This window comes from Zootoca vivipara, chromosome 1 (genome assembly GCF_963506605.1).
Source record: "Zootoca vivipara chromosome 1, rZooViv1.1, whole genome shotgun sequence".
Taxonomy (NCBI): domain Eukaryota; kingdom Metazoa; phylum Chordata; class Lepidosauria; order Squamata; family Lacertidae; genus Zootoca; species Zootoca vivipara.
In genome coordinates, this window is record NC_083276.1 from 132,555,747 (window position 1) to 132,575,158 (window position 19,412).

At 43.0% G+C, this 19,412-nt stretch overlaps 1 protein-coding gene across 1 annotated transcript; it reads left to right on the top strand.

Moving 5' to 3' along the window:
• The first annotated feature begins 16,690 nt into the window (after positions 1-16,690).
• Positions 16,691-18,558, top strand: ARL4C (ADP ribosylation factor like GTPase 4C). The gene has a single exon (XM_035134260.2). It carries the CDS (start codon positions 17,125-17,127, stop codon positions 17,704-17,706), a length of 582 nt encoding a protein of 193 aa, XP_034990151.1. The 5' UTR covers positions 16,691-17,124; the 3' UTR covers positions 17,707-18,558.
• Positions 18,559-19,412: the final 854 nt, after the last annotated feature.

Below are 19,412 nucleotides of genomic sequence, written 5' to 3' on the forward strand. Positions count from 1 at the left end.
GAAATAAAGCCATAGAACGCTTATTTGCCTTCTATCTATGCATTCTGACACTCCAACAATGTGTTCTGCTTCAATTTGACTCATTTGACAAAGGTGCTTATTCCTGGAGTAAATATGCAGTTCTACTCAAGAGTAAGCAACTAAGCGAAATAAAGCCATGGAATGCTTATTTGCCTTCTATCTATGCATTCTGACACTCCAACAATGTGTTCTGCTTCAATTTGACTCATTTTACAAACGTGATTATTCCTGGAGTGAACATGCAGTTCTACTCAACAGTAAGTAACTAAGCGAAAGAAAGCCATGGAACGCTTATTTGCCTTCTATCTATGCATTCTGACACTCCAACAATGTGTTCTGCTTCAATTTAACTCATTTTACAAAGGTGCTTATTCCTGGAAGTGAATATGCAGTTCTACTCAAGAGTAAGCAACTAAGCGAAATAAAGCCATAGAATGCTTATTTGCCTTCTATCTATGCATTCTGACACTCTAACAATGTGTTCTGCTTCAATTTGACTCATTTTACAAAGGTGCTTATTCCTGGAGTGAATATGCACTTCTACTCAAGAGTAAGCAACTAAGCGAAATAAAGCCATGGAACGCTTATTTGCCTTCTATCTATGCATTCTGACACTCCAGCAATGTGTTCTGCTTCAATTTGACTCATTTTACAAAGGTGCTTATTCCTGGAGTGAATATGCAGTTCTACTCAAGAGTAAGCAACTAAGCGAAATAAAGCCATGGAACGCTTATTTGCCTTCTATCTATGCATTCTGACACTCTAACAATGTGTTCTGCTTCAATTTGACTCATTTTACAAACGTGCTTATTCCTGGAGTGAACATGCAGTTCTACTCAAGAGTAAGCAACTAAGCGAAATAAAGCCATAGAACGCTTATTTGCCTTCTATCTATGCATTGTGTTCTGCTTCAATTTAACTCATTTTACAAAGGTGCTTATTCCTGGAGTGAATATGCAGTTCTACTCAAGAGTAAGCAACTAAGCGAAATAAAGCCATGGAACGCTTATTTGCCTTCTATCTATGCATTCTGACACTCCAACAATGTGTTCTGCTTCAATTTGACTCATTTTACAAACGTGCTTATTCCTGGAGTGAATATGCAGTTCTACTCAAGAGTAAGCAACTAAGCGAAATAAAGCCATAGAACGCTTATTTGCCTTCTATCTATGCATTGTGTTCTGCTTCAATTTAACTCATTTTACAAAGGTGCTTATTCCTGGAGTGAATATGCAGTTCTACTCAAGAGTAAGCAATTAAGCGAAATAAAGCCATAGAACGCTTATTTGCCTTCTATCTATGCATTCTGACACTCCAACAATGTGTTCTGCTTCAATTTGACTCATTTTACAAACGTGATTATTCCTGGAGTGAACATGCAGTTCTACTCAAGAGTAAGTAACTAAGCGAAATAAAGCCATGGAACGCTTATTTGCCTTCTATCTATGCATTCTGACACTCCAACAATGTGTTCTGCTTCAATTTAACTCCTTTTACAAAGGTGCTTATTCCTGGAGTGATTATGCAGTTCTACTCAAGAGTAAGCAACTAAGCGAAATAAAGCCATAGAACGCTTATTTGCCTTCTATCTATGCATTGTGTTCTGCTTCAATTTAACTCATTTTACAAAGGTGCTTATTCCTGGAGTGAATATGCAGTTCTACTCAAGAGTAAGCAACTAAGCGAAATAAAGCCATGGAACGCTTATTTGCCTTCTATCTATGCATTCTGACACTCCAACAATGTGTTCTGCTTCAATTTGACTCATTTTACAAACGTGCTTATTCCTGGAGTGAATATGCAGTTCTACTCAAGAGTAAGCAACTAAGCGAAATAAAGCCATAGAACGCTTATTTGCCTTCTATCTATGCATTGTGTTCTGCTTCAATTTAACTCATTTTACAAAGGTGCTTATTCCTGGAGTGAATATGCAGTTCTACTCAAGAGTAAGCAATTAAGCGAAATAAAGCCATAGAACGCTTATTTGCCTTCTATCTATGCATTCTGACACTCCAACAATGTGTTCTGCTTCAATTTGACTCATTTTACAAACGTGATTATTCCTGGAGTGAACATGCAGTTCTACTCAAGAGTAAGTAACTAAGCGAAATAAAGCCATGGAACGCTTATTTGCCTTCTATCTATGCATTCTGACACTCCAACAATGTGTTCTGCTTCAATTTAACTCCTTTTACAAAGGTGCTTATTCCTGGAGTGATTATGCAGTTCTACTCAAGAGTAAGCAACTAAGCGAAATAAAGCCATAGAACGCTTATTTGCCGTCTATCTATGCATTCTGACACTCCAACAATGTGTTCTGCTTCAATTTGACTCATTTTACAAACGTGATTATTCCTGGAGTGAACATGCAGTTCTACTCAACAGTAAGTAACTAAGCGAAAGAAAGCCATGTGTGACGGAATGGCCTGGTGGGCAAAATAACTCCAGGGTGCAGAGAGTTAAACCCCAACCTCCTGGATAAATGACACATTCCATTCCTGAGGGGCGGGACTGCCAGGGTTTTAAAAGGAATGGGAGGGAGTTAATTTGGGAGAGAGGGTTGTGGGAGCGAGGGAGAGGTGGTTAGGCAGTTGGCAGTTGGGAGTTAGGGAGTTGGTAGAGAGTAGAGTGTTAAAGAGGGATGCAGGAGCTGTATGAAGAAAACTGTGTTAAATAAAAAGAAGATATGTGCTTTTAAGAACCAAAGAAACTCATGTTTATAAGTTAAATAATAAAGTTAAATGTGCTTAAACGTTCACTGACTCGGCAGTGTCTCAGTACCTTCAGAGGTGTGACAAAGAGGGGAGAACAAAGCTTTCCTGGGGAAGAGGAAACTGTTTGCTGTTTCTCCTGTCATACAAAGGGCTGGTTAGCGAAGCCGAAGGAGCCACATAGTTGCCTAAGGGAGAGGCACACTGTAGCAGTAGGGATCCCAGGGAGGGAGACCCCACTGGTGGCCATAGGTTTCGAACGCAGAGCCTGAGGTACTCTGGAGACAAGTCCTATTTGGACTCTGGAGGTTTTTTTCTCCTGTTTGTGGAGAAGCACAGGGAGAGCCTCTGAGGTTAAAGCAGTGAGGTGGGGGATCCATCACATTTTTGGTGGCAGCGTCGTGATCTGAATCCACAACCAAAGTTGAAGTTTGTGGGAGTTTTAAAACGATATTTTCCAGAGAAGGAAAATGGCACATTTAAGAAAAGCAAGAGAGGCTAAAGGGGATGAGAGGACAGAAGGGGCTGAGGGGAGCCCAAATTCTGAATTAGAGCTTATGAGATTGAGAATTGAGATGTCTAGAATTGAAGCTGAGAGGGAAAAGGAAAAGATAGCGGCTGAGGAGAGAATGCAGTCTGAGAAATTAAAAACACAATTGGAGCAGGAGAGATTGCAAGCAGAAAAGGAGATGCAGCTGGGGAGAATGCGTTTGGAAGAGATTCAATTGAGAGGAGAGGTATCTCCAAATAGAGGAAATGTGGAGGTTACCTCAGCAAACCTCAAGAGATTCCCAAAATATGTAAATGGGGATGATGCCGAAAGCTTTCTATTCAGTTTCGAACGCATTTGTCAGGAATTAAAAATAGCTGAGGCGGACTGGATGATGTATCTGAGGCCTCAAATATGTGGCATCTTGAGTGAAATATACTCAGACTTAAGGGATACTGAACTATCCAGTTATGAGATATTTAAGCAGCGGGTGAGAGTACGCTGTGGGCTAACTGCTGACCAAAGCCGAAAAGCCTTTAGAGAACTAAAAAGAGGTCCCAAAGAGACATTTTCTCAGCTGGCAAGCAAGCTAGATCGTTTGCTGGACAGGTGGATTCAGGGGAGCGGGGTGACAAGCTTCCAAGAATTAAAACAGCTAATTTGTGTGGAACAGTTTTATAAACACGTCCCTATGAATCTACGCTGGTTTATTAAAGACAAAAGGCTGATGGATGTGGCCAAAATGGCTTTAATATTAGATGAGATTGAAGGAGATTGTCCTGAAATGCTGATTCCAAGGCAGTGGCCAAAGAACAGGCAGCTGAAGCCTTATGAAAAGGAGGAGAAAGCAGGGAGGGCTCCAAACACAGAAGACACTCCAGTAGTCAGAAAAATATCTTGCTATTTTTGTGGATTAGAAGGTCACATAAGATCAAGATGCCCGCAATTAGCAAAAAAACAAAATGCCAACACGGCTACCAAGTCAGTAAAGTTGCTAACCCAAGCTGAGGAAAAAAAATCACCTCAGGAAAGTAACCCCGAATCAACTGTCAGTGCCTCAGAGACTGTGGCTAATATAAGGCAGGTCTGGAGAGCTGATCAGGGGATTAATAAAGACTTTATGGAGCCAGTGATTTTAAATAATCAAGAATATTTGGGTTTACGTGACACAGGTGCAGAAGTGAGTCTGGTTAGATCACACTGTGTGACACAGGATCAGTACCTTAAAGACCAAACTTTTAGTCTGAAGGGAATATGGGGTCCTGAGTTCGAGGTTCCGGTAGCAGAAGTGGATATAGTTTATGGTGGCGTGAGGAGAAAATGGAAAGTGGGCGTCTGGGATAACATCGATACACCAATTCTGATAGGCAATGATGTGATCAAGCCTGAATTTAAGGTTCAAGTTATCACTAGAGCACAAACCTCCACAAAAGGGAATCCATTAACTGCAGTAGAAGAGGCCCAAGCCGATCCTGAGGGGAACGGAATGTTGGGGAGAATGTCAGTTGTAACCACCATAACTGCCACCAGGGCCCAGTCCCTAGCAGAACAGAGGGAGGATGAAACTCTAGAGGGACTGTGCGAAGAAGCTAAAGGGCAGTACAGCAAAGTGGTGTCAGTAGAAAGGCCCAGGGTTTCTTGTATAAAGGAGGGACCATTAATTAGTAAATCTGAGAGAGGCAAAACTGCAGCTGAGTGGAAAAGCAAAGAGCAATCGGTGTTGCCAAAGAAGATCAGTCTTCAAGTTCCGCAATTGGCACATGATACCCCCACAACAGCGCATTTTGAAATAAGCCAAAAGGAGAGAGTCCAAAACCAAATTTACTGGACTGCTATAAACAAAGACACCGGAGGTTCTAAAAGTGAGAACAGTTTTATTTTAGACCTCGGGGACAGAGCCCTAGGATTACCAGAGGAGATTCCTTTGAGAGAGAACATAAATAAGACTGTGTTAAAAGTCCATGGAAATGATTTAGCAAGTCAGAGCTTACATAAGGAGCTCATAGCCGACTTGGGTATGAAGAAGGTGTTGCCACTTGGCGGAGTTAGCTGTTTAGAGACTGCAAATAACTCTCTGCAAGCCGAGGAGCTTGGTAAAAAGGAGGGAACAGCAGCCTCGTCTGTAACACCTTACCCTTACCACCAACAGTACAGTGTGGATGAGTGGTGTCAACCTTTTGTGTTGAGTTTTGACTTAATTAGTCAGGAAAGCGAATATAGCCCTTCTGAGTTGGCTAATGGACAGCAAACTAGTACACTTTTACAACTATTACTGCCTGAAGGGAAGATGGAAGAGAGCGTGGCATATCCAGTGATTATATCTAGCATATTGGAGATGCATCGCTATGTGCCAGAGACTAAGAGGCAAGCTGTAAGCAGAGAGCACAGGGCACAGCCATGTTCGACATCAGGGGTTGTATACCTGATGATGAACGGGAATCCCGTGTGTGGCAAAGGAGCAGCTCGAATGTGCAAACATGCTCATCATTCGTCATCTTGTGATCCTGCTGAGGCTGAGTATGTTCCAGCGAGGAGTCGGAAACAGCGCGAGGCCCACAGGAAGATGATTGCCCGAAAGCGGAAGCGGCTTGAGATTGGCTTGCGCCAGACTATTGCACCGAGAGGCATGTTCCAGTACCACCTGAAACTGTCTGCAGAGTTGCCAGTGCGAGGCGGAAGATCTACTCAGCGCATGGCCAGTGCAGCGCAATGAAGGAAAAGCGACGCGGCAGGAGGAGGAAAAAGGACTTGTTAAAGTGCAACAATTTTCTTCCAATGCAGAGTCGTCAGGAGTCCCACTAACTAATGCAGCTAAAGACACTCTTATGCGCCACTTATTGAGACTAATTCCTTCAAAAGTCATTGTTGACTGGTGGGAGGAGGGTTTCTTTTTATTTATTAGGTGCCGCAGGAAGAATTGCTGAGTACGAGTGCCTTCATCGTTTGGGGAGAATCTATTGTGCTTTTGTTGAAGGTGACAACTTGATCTTTTTAAGGCAGCAATGTATTTAAAGGATGCTTGAAGGTAGAAAATGTTTTTGATGGTATGGAATCAATTCTGTTTTGGTTGGGACACATAAATGTTTAGTGTATAATTTTTAGGAAATACCCTGATTTTTGAATAGAAGGAAAGGTTTAACTTTACACTGTATATACATAGGTGGGTATTGTTGGGAAAATGCATTCTATTTCTTTTGAAATGTTAATGTGTATAGTGCATATGTAAGTGTGTATATCTGAAGTCTATTTTAACTTCAGGTATAGGTGTAAGTTTCGCAGGGGAATTGAGAGTTGCAACACAGGGTTGTGTAAACCGCGCACCTGGGGGGAAGGTAAGCCAGGGAATTCCCGACTCTATCTCCCTGCTTCGGCATTACTCTGGTATTTTTGAGTATGCCTGCGCAAGGGTTTTCGGGGAGGGGAGAAAATGTGACGGAATGGCCTGGTGGGCAAAATAACTCCAGGGTGCAGAGAGTTAAACCCCAACCTCCTGGATAAATGACACATTCCATTCCTGAGGGGCGGGACTGCCAGGGTTTTAAAAGGAATGGGAGGGAGTTAATTTGGGAGAGAGGGTTGTGGGAGCGAGGGAGAGGTGGTTAGGCAGTTGGCAGTTGGGAGTTAGGGAGTTGGTAGAGAGTAGAGTGTTAAAGAGGGATGCAGGAGCTGTATGAAGAAAACTGTGTTAAATAAAAAGAAGATATGTGCTTTTAAGAACCAAAGAAACTCATGTTTATAAGTTAAATAATAAAGTTAAATGTGCTTAAACGTTCACTGACTCGGCAGTGTCTCAGTACCTTCAGAGGTGTGACAAAGAGGGGAGAACAAAGCTTTCCTGGGGAAGAGGAAACTGTTTGCTGTTTCTCCTGTCATACAAAGGGCTGGTTAGCGAAGCCGAAGGAGCCACATAGTTGCCTAAGGGAGAGGCACACTGTAGCAGTAGGGATCCCAGGGAGGGAGACCCCACTGGTGGCCATAGGTTTCGAACGCAGAGCCTGAGGTACTCTGGAGACAAGTCCTATTTGGACTCTGGAGGTTTTTTTCTCCTGTTTGTGGAGAAGCACAGGGAGAGCCTCTGAGGTTAAAGCAGTGAGGTGGGGGATCCATCACACCATGGAACGCTTATTTGCCTTCTATCTATGCATTCTGACACTCCAACAATGTGTTCTGCTTCAATTTAACTCATTTTACAAAGGTGCTTATTCCTGGAAGTGAATATGCAGTTCTACTCGAGAGTAAGCAACTAAGCGAAATAAAGCCATAGAACGCTTATTTGCCTTCTATCTATGCATTCTGACACTCTAACAATGTGTTCTGCTTCAATTTGACTCATTTTACAAAGGTGCTTATTCCTGGAGTGAATATGCACTTCTACTCAAGAGTAAGCAACTAAGCGAAATAAAGCCATGGAACGCTTATTTGCCTTCTATCTATGCATTCTGACACTCCAACAATGTGTTCTGCTTCAATTTGACTCATTTGACAAAGGTGCTTATTCCTGGAGTGAATATGCAGTTCTACTCAAGAGTAAGCAACTAAGGGAAATAAACGTATGGAACGCTTATTTCTCTTCTTTCTCTGCATTCTGACACTCCAACAATGTGTTTTGCTTCAATTTGGCTCATTTTACAAAGGTGCTTCTTTCTGGAGTGAACATGCAGTTCTACTCAAGGGAAAGCAAGTAAGTGGAAAAAACCAATAGATCGCTTATTTGTCTTGTATCTATGCATTCTGGCACACCAACAATGTCACTTCATTTGGGCTTATTTTAGGTAGTTACGTGTTTCTGGAGTGAACATGCAGTTCTACTCAAGAGAAAGCAAGTAGGTGAAAGAATCCAATAGAACGCTTATTTGTCTTGTATCTATGCATTCAGACACACCAACAATGTCACTTCATTTTGGCTTATTTTAGGTAGTTGCGTGTTTCTGGAGTGAACATGCAGTTCTACTCAAGAGAAAGCAAGTAAGTGAAAGAAACCAATAGAACGCTTATTTGTCTTCTATCTATGCATTCTGACACTCCAACAATGTGTTTTGCTTCAATTTGGCTCATTTTACAAAGGTGCTTATTTCTGGAGTGAACATGCAGTTCTACTCAAGAGAAAGCAAGTAGGTGAAAGAATCCAATAGAACGCTTATTTGTCATGTATCTATGCATTATGACACACCAACAATGTGTTTCACTTCAATTTGGCTTATTTTAGGTAGTTGCTTGTTTCTGGAATGAACATGCACTTCTACTCAAGAGAAAGGAAGTAAGTGAAAAAAACCAATAGAACGCTTATTTGTCTTGTATCTATGCATTCTGACACACCAACAATGTGTTTCACTTCATTTTGGCTTATTTTAGGTAGTTGCGTGTTTCTGAAGTGAACGTACAGTTCTACTCAAGAGAAAGCAAGTAAGTGAAAGAAACCAATAGAACGCTTATTTGTCTTGTATCTATGCATTCTGACACACCAACAATGTGTTTCACTTCATTTTGGCTTATTTTAGGTAGTTGCTTTTTTCTGGAATGAACATGCAGTTGTACTCAAGAGGAAGCAAGTAAGTGAAAGAAACCAATAGAACGCTTATTTGTCTTCTATCTATGCATTCTGACACTCCAACAATGTGTTTTGCTTCAATTTGGCTCATTTTACAAAGGTGCTTATTTCTGGCGTGAACCTGCAGTTCTACTCAAGAGTAAGCAACTATGCGAAAAAACGTATAGAACGCTTATTTGTCTTCTATCTATGCATTCTGACACTCCAACAATGTGTTTTGCTTCAATTTGGCTCATTTTACAAAGGTGCTTATTTCTTGAGTGAACATGTAGTTCTACTCAAGAGTAAGAAACTAAGCGAAATAAACGTATAGAACGCTTATTTGTCTTCTATCTATGCATTCAGACACTCCAACAAACCTCTTGAAGAAGTGTGCATGCACATGAAAGCTCATACCAAAATATAAACTTAATTGGTCTTTAAGGTGCTACTGAATGAATTTTTTTATTTTGCTTCGACTCAGACCAACACGGCTACCTACCTGTAACTCCAACAATGTGTTTTGCATCAATTTGGCTCATTTTACGAAGGTGCTTCTTTCTGGAGTGAACATGCAGTTCTACTCAAGGGAAAGCAAGTAAGTGGAAAAAACCAATAGAACGCTTATTTGTCTTGTATCTATGCATTCTGACACACCAACAATGTGTTTCACTTCATTTTGGCTTATTTTAGGTAGTTGCTTGTTTCTGGAATGAACATGCAGTTCTACTCAAGAGAAAGTAAGTAAGTGAAAAAAACCAATAGAACGCTTATTTGTCTTGTATCTATGCATTCTGACACACCAACAATGTCACTTCATTTTGCCTTATTTTAGGTAGTTGCGTGTTTCTGGAGTGAACATGCAGTTCTACTCAATAGAAAGCAAGTAAGTGAAAGAAACCAATAGAACGCTTATTTGTCTTGTATCTATGCATTCTGACACACCAACAATGTGTTCTGCTTCAATTTGACTCATTTTACAAAGGTGCTTATTCCTGGAGTGAATATGCAGTTCTACTCAAGAGTAAGCAACTAAGCGAAATAAAGCCATAGAACGCTTATTTGCCTTCTATCTATGCATTCTGACACTCCAACAATGTGTTCTGCTTCAATTTAACTCATTTTACAAAGGTGCTTATTCCTGGAGTGAATATGCAGTTCTACTCAAGAGTAAGCAACTAAGCGAAATAAAGCCATGGAACGCTTATTTGCCTTCTATCTATGCATTCTGACACTCCAACAATGTGTTCTGCTTCAATTTGACTCATTTTACAAAGGTGCTTATTCCTGGAGTGATTATGCAGTTCTACTCAAGAGTAAGCAACTAAGCGAAATAAAGCCATGGAACGCTTATTTGCCTTCTATCTATGCATTCTGACACTCCAACAATGTGTTCTGCTTCAATTTGACTCATTTTACAAAGGTGCTTATTCCTGGAGTGATTATGCAGTTCTACTCAAGAGTAAGCAACTAAGCAAAATAAAGCCATAGAACGCTTATTTGCCTTCTATCTATGTATTCTGACACTCTAACAATGTGTTCTGCTTCAATTTGACTCATTTTACAAACGTGCTTATTCCTGGAGTGAACATGCAGTTCTACTCAAGAGTAAGCAACTAAGCGAAATAAAGCCATAGATCGCTTATTTGCCTTCTATCTATGCATTGTGTTCTGCTTAAATTTAACTCATTTTACAAAGGTGCTTATTCCTGGAGTGAATATGCAGTTCTACTCAAGAGTAAGCAACTAAGCGAAATAAAGCCATAGAACGCTTATTTGCCTTCTATCTATGCATTCTGACACTCTAACAATGTGTTCTGCTTCAATTTGACTCATTTTACAAACGTGCTTATTCCTGGAGTGAATATGCAGTTCTACTCAAGAGTAAGCAACTAAGCGAAATAAAGCCATAGAACGCTTATTTGCCTTCTATCTATGCATTCTGACACTCCAACAATGTGTTTTGCTTCAATTTGACTCATTTTACAAAGGTGCTTATTCCTGGAGTGAATATGCTGTTCTACTCAAGAGTAAGCAATTAAGCGAAATAAAGCCATAGAACGCTTATTTGCCTTCTATCTATGCATTCTGACACTCTAACAATGTGTTCTGCTTCAATTTGACTCATTTTACAAAGGTGCTTATTCCTGGAGTGAATATGCAGTTCTACTCAAGAGTAAGCAACTAAGCGAAATAAAGCCATGGAACGCTTATTTGCCTTCTATCTATGCATTCTGACACTCCAACAATGTGTTCTGCTTCAATTTGACTCATTTTACAAAGGTGCTTATTCCTGGAGTGAATATGCAGTTCTACTCAAGAGTAAGCAACTAAGCGAAATAAAGCCATGGAACGCTTATTTGCCTTCTATCTATGCATTCTGACACTCCAACAATGTGTTCTGCTTCAATTTGACTCATTTTACAAACGTGATTTTTCCTGGAGTGAACATGCAGTTCTACTCAAGAGTAAGTAACTAAGCGAAATAAAGCCATGGAACGCTTATTTGCCTTCTATCTATGCATTCTGACACTCCAACAATGTGTTCTGCTTCAATTTAACTCATTTTACAAAGGTGCTTATTCCTGGAGTGATTATGCAGTTCTACTCAAGAGTAAGCAACTAAGCGAAATAAAGCCATAGAATGCTTATTTGCCTTCTATCTATGCATTCTGACACTCCAACAATGTGTTCTGCTTCAATTTGACTCATTTTACAAACCTGATTATTCCCGGAGTGAACATGCAGTTCTACTCAAGAGTAAGTAACTAAGCGAAATAAAGCCATGGAACGCTTATTTGCCTTCTATCTATGCATTCTGACACTCCAACAATGTGTTCTGCTTCAATTTAACTCATTTTACAAAGGTGCTTATTCCTGGAGTGAATATGCTGTTCTACTCAAGAGTAAGCAATTACGCGAAATAAAGCCATAGAACGCTTATTTGCCTTCTATCTATGCATTCTGACACTCTAACAATGTGTTCTGCTTCAATTTGACTCATTTTACAAAGGTGCTTATTCCTGGAGTGAATATGGAGTTCTACTCAAGAGTAAGCAACTAAGCGAAATAAAGCCATGGAACGCTTATTTGCCTTCTATCTATGCATTCTTACACTCCAACAATGTGTTCTGCTTCAATTTGACTCATTTTACAAAGGTGCTTATTCCTGGAGTGAATATGCAGTTCTACTCAAGAGTAAGCAACTAAGCGAAATAAAGCCATGGAACGCTTATTTGCCTTCTATCTATGCATTCTGACACTCCAACAATGTGTTCTGCTTCAATTTGACTCATTTTACAAACGTGATTATTCCTGGAGTGAACATGCAGTTCTACTCAAGAGTAAGTAACTAAGCGAAATAAAGCCATGGAACGCTTATTTGCCTTCTATCTATGCATTCTGACACTCCAATAATGTGTTCTGCTTCAATTTAACTCATTTTACAAAGGTGCTTATTCCTGGAGTGATTATGCAGTTCTACTCAAGAGTAAGCAACTAAGCGAAATAAAGCCATAGAACGCTTATTTGCCTTCTAGCTATGCATTCTGACACTCCAACAATGTGTTCTGCTTCAATTTGGCTCATTTTACAAAGGTGCTTATTTCTGGAGTGAACATGCAGTTCTACTCAAGAGAAAGCAAGTAGGTGAAAGAATCCAATAGAACGCTTATTTGTCATGTATCTATGCATTATGACACACCAACAATGTGTTTCACTTCAATTTGGCTTATTTTAGGTAGTTGCTTGTTTCTGGAATGAACATGCACTTCTACTCAAGAGAAAGGAAGTAAGTGAAAAAAACCAATAGAACGCTTATTTGTCTTGTATCTATGCATTCTGAAACACCAACAATGTGTTTCACTTCATTTTGGCTTATTTTAGGTAGTTGCGTGTTTCCGAAGTGAACGTGCAGTTCTACTCAAGAGAAACCAAGTAAGTGAAAGAAACCAATAGAACGCTTATTTGTCTTGCATCTATGCATTCTGACACACCAACAATGTGTTTCACTTCATTTTGGCTTATTTTAGGTAGTTGCTTGTTTCTGGAATGAACATGCAGTTCTACTCAAGAGGAAGCAAGTAAGTGAAAGAAACCAATAGAACGCTTATTTGTCTTCTATCTATGCATTCTGACACTCCAATAATGTGTTTTGCTTCAATTTGGCTCATTTTACAAAGGTGCTTATTTCTGGAGTGAACATGCAGTTCTACTCAAGAGTAAGCAACTAAGCGAAAAAACGTATAGAACGCTTATTTGTCTTCTATCTATGCATTCTGACACTCCAACAATGTTTTTTGCTTCAATTTGGCTCATTTTACAAAGGTGCTTATTTCTTGAGTGAACATGTAGTTCTACTCAAGAGTAAGAAACTAAGCGAAATAAACGTATAGAACGCTTATTTGTCTTCTATCTATGCATTCAGACACTCCAACAAACCTCTTGAAGAAGTGTGCATGCACACGAAAGCTCATACCAAAATATAAACTTAGTTGGTCTTTAAGGTACTACTGAAGGAATTTTTTTATTTTGCTTCGACTCAGACCAACACGGCTACCTACGTGTAACTCCAACAATGTGTTTTGCATCAATTTGGCTCATTTTACAAAGGTGCTTCTTTCTGGAGTGAACATGCAGTTCTACTCAAGGGAAAGCAAGTAAGTGGAAAAAACCAATAGAACGCTTATTTGTCTTCTATCTATGCATTCTGACACACCAACAATGTGTTTCACTTCATTATGGCTTATTTTAGGTAGTTGCTTGTTTCTGGAAAGAACATGCAGTTCTACTCAAGAGAAAGCAAATAAGTGGAAAAAACCAATAGATCGCTTATCTGTCTTTTATCTATGCATTCTGACACTCCAACAATGTGTTCTGCTTCAATTTGACTCATTTTACTAAGGTGCTTATTTTTGAAGTGAACATGCAGTTCTACTCAAGAGTAAGCAACTAAGCGAAATAAACGTATGGAACGCTTACTTGCCCTCTATCTATGCATTCTTTCACTCCAACAATGTGTTCTGCTTCAATTTGGCTCATTTTACAAAGGTGCTTCTTTCTGGAGTGAACATGCAGTTCTACTCAAGAGAAAGCAAGTAAGTGAAAGTAACCAATAGAACGCTTATTTGTCTTGTATCTATGCATTCTGACACACCAACAATGTCACTTCATTTTGGCTGATTTTAGGTAGTTACATGTTTCTGGAGTGAACATGCAGTTCTACTCAAGAGAAAGCAAGTAAATGAAATAAACCAATAGAACGCTTATTTGTCTTGTATCTATGCATTCTGACACACCAACAATGTGTTTCACTTCATGTTGGCTTATTTTAGGTAGTTGCTTGTTTTTGGAGTGAACATGCAGTTCTACTCAAGAGAAAGCAAATAAGTGAAAGAAACCAATAGAACGCTTATTTGTCTTGTATCTATGCATTCTGACACACCAACAATGTGTTTCACTTCATTTTGGCTTATTTTAGGTAGTTGCTTGTTTCTGGAATGAACATGCAGTTCTACTCAAGAGAAAGCAAGTAAGTGAAAGAAACCATAGAACATGCAGTTCTACTCAAGAGAAAGCAAGTAAGTGAAAGTAACCAATAGAACGCTTATTTGTCTTGTATCTATGCATCTTATTTGTCTTCTATCTAAGCGTTCTGGCTTATTTTAGGTAGTTGCTTGTTTCTGGAGTGAACATGCAGTTCTACTCAAGAGACAGCAAGAAATAAACTTGCTTTCTCTTGAGTTTATTGAGTAGGGGCGGCACATCCAGGCTCCTAGAACCCAACTCCTAGGGGTCAAGGTCCTTTTAGGCCTCCCAATAACATGTTTCAGGGGCCTGAACCACATGTTGATGGGCGGTGCCATTCAAATGGTGGGGGATACCGTGTCATGTGATCAATTATATGGGGCAGAGCTTACCTCTGTCTTGGCTCCATTTTTCACTGCTGCTGCTGCAGTGACAGCAATAGAGAGCTGCAGCATGCTCCTTAGAGACTAAATCTGCTGTCCCCTTGGCAGCCTCTACAGCAGCCTATTGGTGAATAGGACTCACTGCTGGTCTCCTCCCTCTCTTGTTCCCTTCACTCCCTCCTTCTCCCTCGGAGGGAGGGGGGGAGAGGGAGAGAGAGCGAGAGTGCAGCGCCATTTGTGGCCTCACGGGCCAAAATTTCTTGGGCTGGCCCAGGGTGGCAGGGTTCAGAAGAAGGATTTTCCTCAGAGCTGCATCAGGGGAGGCACTCTATGCCTTCACCACTGTGAAGATTAAAGGGATGAATAACTGCCCATGTATGTCCCACTGAGCCAGATAACAAATTATTATCTCCCCCTACCTTTGATACAAGAGGGACGTGGGTGGCGCTGTGGGTTAAACCACAGAGCCTAGGACTTGCCGATCAGAAGGTTCGAATCCCCACAACGGGTTGAGCTCCCGTTGCTCGGTTCCAGCTCCTGCCAACCTAGCAGTTTGAAAGCACGTCAAAGTGCAAGAAGGTAAACGGCATTTCTGTGCATTGCTCTGGTTTGCCAGAAGCAGCCTTGTCGCAACCCCAGAGTCAGTCACGAGTGGACCCAATGGCCAGGGGTCCCTTTACCTTTACCCTTGATACAAGGAGCTTGGAGAGACTTTGATAGTTCTCCGCCTGCCTATTTTATCTTCACAACAACCCCAAAAGGTAGGTGAGGCAAGGTGATATCTTGCACTCAAGACAGTAGTGTGGCACAGCAGCTATGCCTGCCTCCTACCAGTACATCCCACCAAGGAGGGGGTGACATAGGGCTGGTGTGGGATGTGGCCAGGGAAGGTAGAGTGCCAGAAAGCGAGGCTAGATAACTTCGTTTGTCCCCACCTCACCCCCAGGCCTGAGTTTTCCCACCTTTGGCAAAAATGATAGAGGCAGTCTAAATATAACAGTACTTTAATAATGTTATGCAAGTTGTTTCAGGGATTCTTATGGATCAATAGATGGGATAGAACTATACCAAAAAAGCAAAAAGTCCCCCTGAAGTAGGTACCCTGTGCCTGCCCCATAAGCACTTCTGATGATTTAATGTTTCTCTGAAGGCTCACACAAATTTTGTGAACATATTTCTAACAATCTGGAAGAAGTACCCTATCTGAGAGACTGCATTCTCTCATACAAACCTGCCTGAGCTTTGAGATTTTTGGGGGAGGCCCTTCTCTTGGTCCCACCCACCCACCTTCTTGGGGGCTGCTCTCAGACTTTGAAACTTCCTCTCTAGAGAAGCTAGACTGGCTTCCTCCATTGAAGGCTTTTAGGAAGTGACCGCCCTGCAGTTTTTATTGTAATGATTTTATGTGTTCTTTTATGTGTATGTACTTTAATTCCACTAATGTTTAATTGTGTTTCAGTTACAGTTCAGTTACAGCGTTTCTTTCTGTATGTTTTTAGCTGCTTCGATTTTAGTTGTAAGCAGCCTTGAGTCCCCTTATGATGATAACAGCCCTCCCTTATATCAATATCCACTCCTCCTCCTTAGTCACAGGGTTTTGTTCCATCTACTTCGGGTCGCTATGAACGACGATGGCTCCATTCGAGAAGCGCTCACCTCCAGTCGGAAAGTGGTACAGCCCAGACGCAGGCCGGCCACCTTCTCTCGGAAAACGACAACTAATGGGGAAGCAGGGGAAGGAAGGAGAAAGGCCCTTTCGGCGAGGCGAAGGGGCGGGAGATTGCTGGGCGGGGAGTCCGAGGGAAGAGGAAGCAGGGGAGCGACGGGCGCGGGGGGAGGCTGTAGCGGACGCGCCCGCTGCCTGCCTGCCAGCCAGCTGGCCGAGCGCCCTTGTGCAGCCCCTCCTCTCGCCGCTCTCCGGCTGGGCGTGGGATTGCGCGCTGCGGAAGGGAGGGGAGGCGGAGCGAGGGAGGGAGGGAGCGAGGAGGGATTTGATGGATTGAACTGCAGTTGCGGGGCTGGAGGCTGGCGAGGAGCCGCTGGGAGCGCGCGCGGTGGGGGTTTCCTCGCGGGCGCATCGTCGGGGAAGCGAAGCGGGGAAGGAGGCTTCTTCCCTCGGTAGGTGGGCAGGTAGGTGAGGAGGAAGAGGAGGCCGCCGCCGCCTCCCGCCTGAAAAATGAATGAATGGGCCAGGAGGCGCAGCTGAGCCGCCGTCGGAGCCGTTGATCCAGCCGGGGCCCTCGCGGGTGGAAGGTCTGGCCAGCGAGCCGCCTTTGTTCGGCGCTCGGCAGGGCTGCGGAATTATGATTGCCGCCGGCAGCCGCCGCCGGCAGCCGGGCGCGTCGTGAGAACGGGCCGAAGCGAGGCCGGGCTTGCCTCCCCGCAAGATCCTCGCGGAGGGTGGGCGGCGCGGGAGTCTCTTTCAGCGGCGCTCGCCGAGCCAGCCCTCCGCGCGTCCGCGGCGCCATGGGGAATATCTCCTCCAACATCTCCGCCTTCCAGTCACTGCACATCGTCATGCTGGGCTTGGACTCTGCGGGCAAAACCACGGTGCTGTACCGGCTCAAATTCAACGAGTTCGTTAACACGGTGCCCACCATCGGCTTCAACACGGAGAAGATCAAGCTGAGCAACGGCTCCGCCAAGGGCATCAGCTGCCACTTCTGGGACGTGGGCGGCCAGGAGAAGCTGCGCCCGCTCTGGAAGTCCTATAGCCGCTGCACCGACGGCATCATCTACGTGGTGGACTCAGTGGACGTGGACCGGCTGGAGGAAGCCAAGACGGAGCTGCACAAAGTCACCAAGTTCGCCGAGAACCAAGGCACCCCGTTGCTGGTAATCGCCAACAAGCAGGACCTGCCCAAGTCTCTGCCGGTAGCGGAGATCGAGAAGCAGCTGGCTCTGCACGAGCTGACCCCGGCCACCACCTACCACATCCAGCCTGCTTGCGCCATCATCGGCGAGGGGCTCACCGAAGGCATGGACAAACTCTACGAGATGATCCTCAAGCGCAGAAAGTCCCTCAAGCAGAAGAAAAAGCAACGGTAGACAAGAGACCCCGAAAGGGAGCTGCGGCGCCTTGAAACCCAAACGGAGCTTGATCTCCTGGTTTGACACGTCCCTTATGGAGCATCAGATGAATGCCTGTTTCCATCCACCTTTCCATGCTGTCCCAGACCCCCTTCCGTTTGCTTCCCCATTAAGAGGTAGGGTATCGTTTTCGTGTTGGCTGGCGCTTGGGAGGCAGGTCAGATATGCGCATGTCAGCTTCCCCCTCCCGCTGCGAAACCGCCGCGAGCCCTTGGACAAGGAGGGAGGCTCTCCTGGGTTTTCACATTCTGAATCTAGCAGGACTAGAATACAGGCGAGGACAACATGGCTTTATCAACTGCTTCCGTCCCTGTGGACTAACCTACACAACGCTTACCCTTGTTTAAATTCCTCTGGAAGGTGTCTTTTTAACTAGATATGGATAGATGGAGAAACGATTTTGGGAGATGAAAGCCAGAAGGCTGGATAGCACAGGGCAGGACCCTGTTTAATCTGGATTAAAGTTTGTGCCACCATCTCAAGATCTGAGTAGAAGCCCAAGGTGATGTGTGCATGAAGAACACTAGACTTAAGAAATATTGCTTGATAGGAAAAAGATGCTGTGGTTAGAAGGAAAAAACTGATGCAGATGAAAATACATCATCAGTGTATATGGCTCATTGAAACCAGCCTTTGTGGAAACGGTTTTCAGTCTTAAGATAGACATCTCCAAGGTATTTATGGTCTGGCAGGTTATTATTACCACAGTCCACATGATGTGGTGCTACTTCCTGGAGTGACTTATGTGTTTCAATAAAAGTGTCCCTGCCATTTCAGTTAGGTGTGAGGATGTGCAGCAGTGCCAGAAAGCGGGGGTGGGGTGGGGGTGGGGGTGGGGCCTTCAAACTGTGGGGACAAAGAGGACAGCCCTTTAGGCTTCGTTCAGAATGCAACACCCATGTACTGCTATGTTAAAATAGAATTCTGTATGTTGATTGTGTGTTAATGCACTTGAATTGTAAAATCTTGAGCTGCCTGGATCCTTTGTGACCTGCAGCTGCTGCCTGGTGCTGTGTTCTAAGCATTATGCTAACAAATTTTATTATCTATTCATAACTAGTCTATACACTGTAGCAATAACCAGGAAAACATTTTCTCAATCATATGTCCTTACTGTAACATTTGACTGCAGACATTCCACCCCTTCTTCACTAAATCCAATCAGACTTAAAATACTCTCTGATGATTTTCATGAACCAGAAAATCATCTCACTGCAGCAATGAAAAGCAATGGGTTGTGGGAGGGAGCCCACATACACTTTGACTAAGCTGATGAAGTACAAAGAAGGATTCCGTACCAAGTGGATATTCTGAAGAGAACAAAGATTTTGTGTAAGCGAGAGAACTGCCAATTCACCTCAATGAGTGGAATTATGAGTTACATCAATGTAAGCACTTGAGTTTGCCGGACCCTCCCCTCACTGTTCTGAGGGGGTTCTCTCAATCCTCCAGAGTAGATTTGCGGGGGTGGGGGATATCCCAATTCCTCTAGTGTGAGAACATGTGCAGGGCTCCCAAACATGAGACAGGTTCGATGAATCCTGCCTATTTTTTCTTTTTCAATCCATGGTTAGTTGTGCTGCCAAACATAAAGAAAATGGCAAGAATACTTCCCCATTGTAGGATTCCTATGGATTTCTGCAGGCCAGGAGAAATGGGTATTG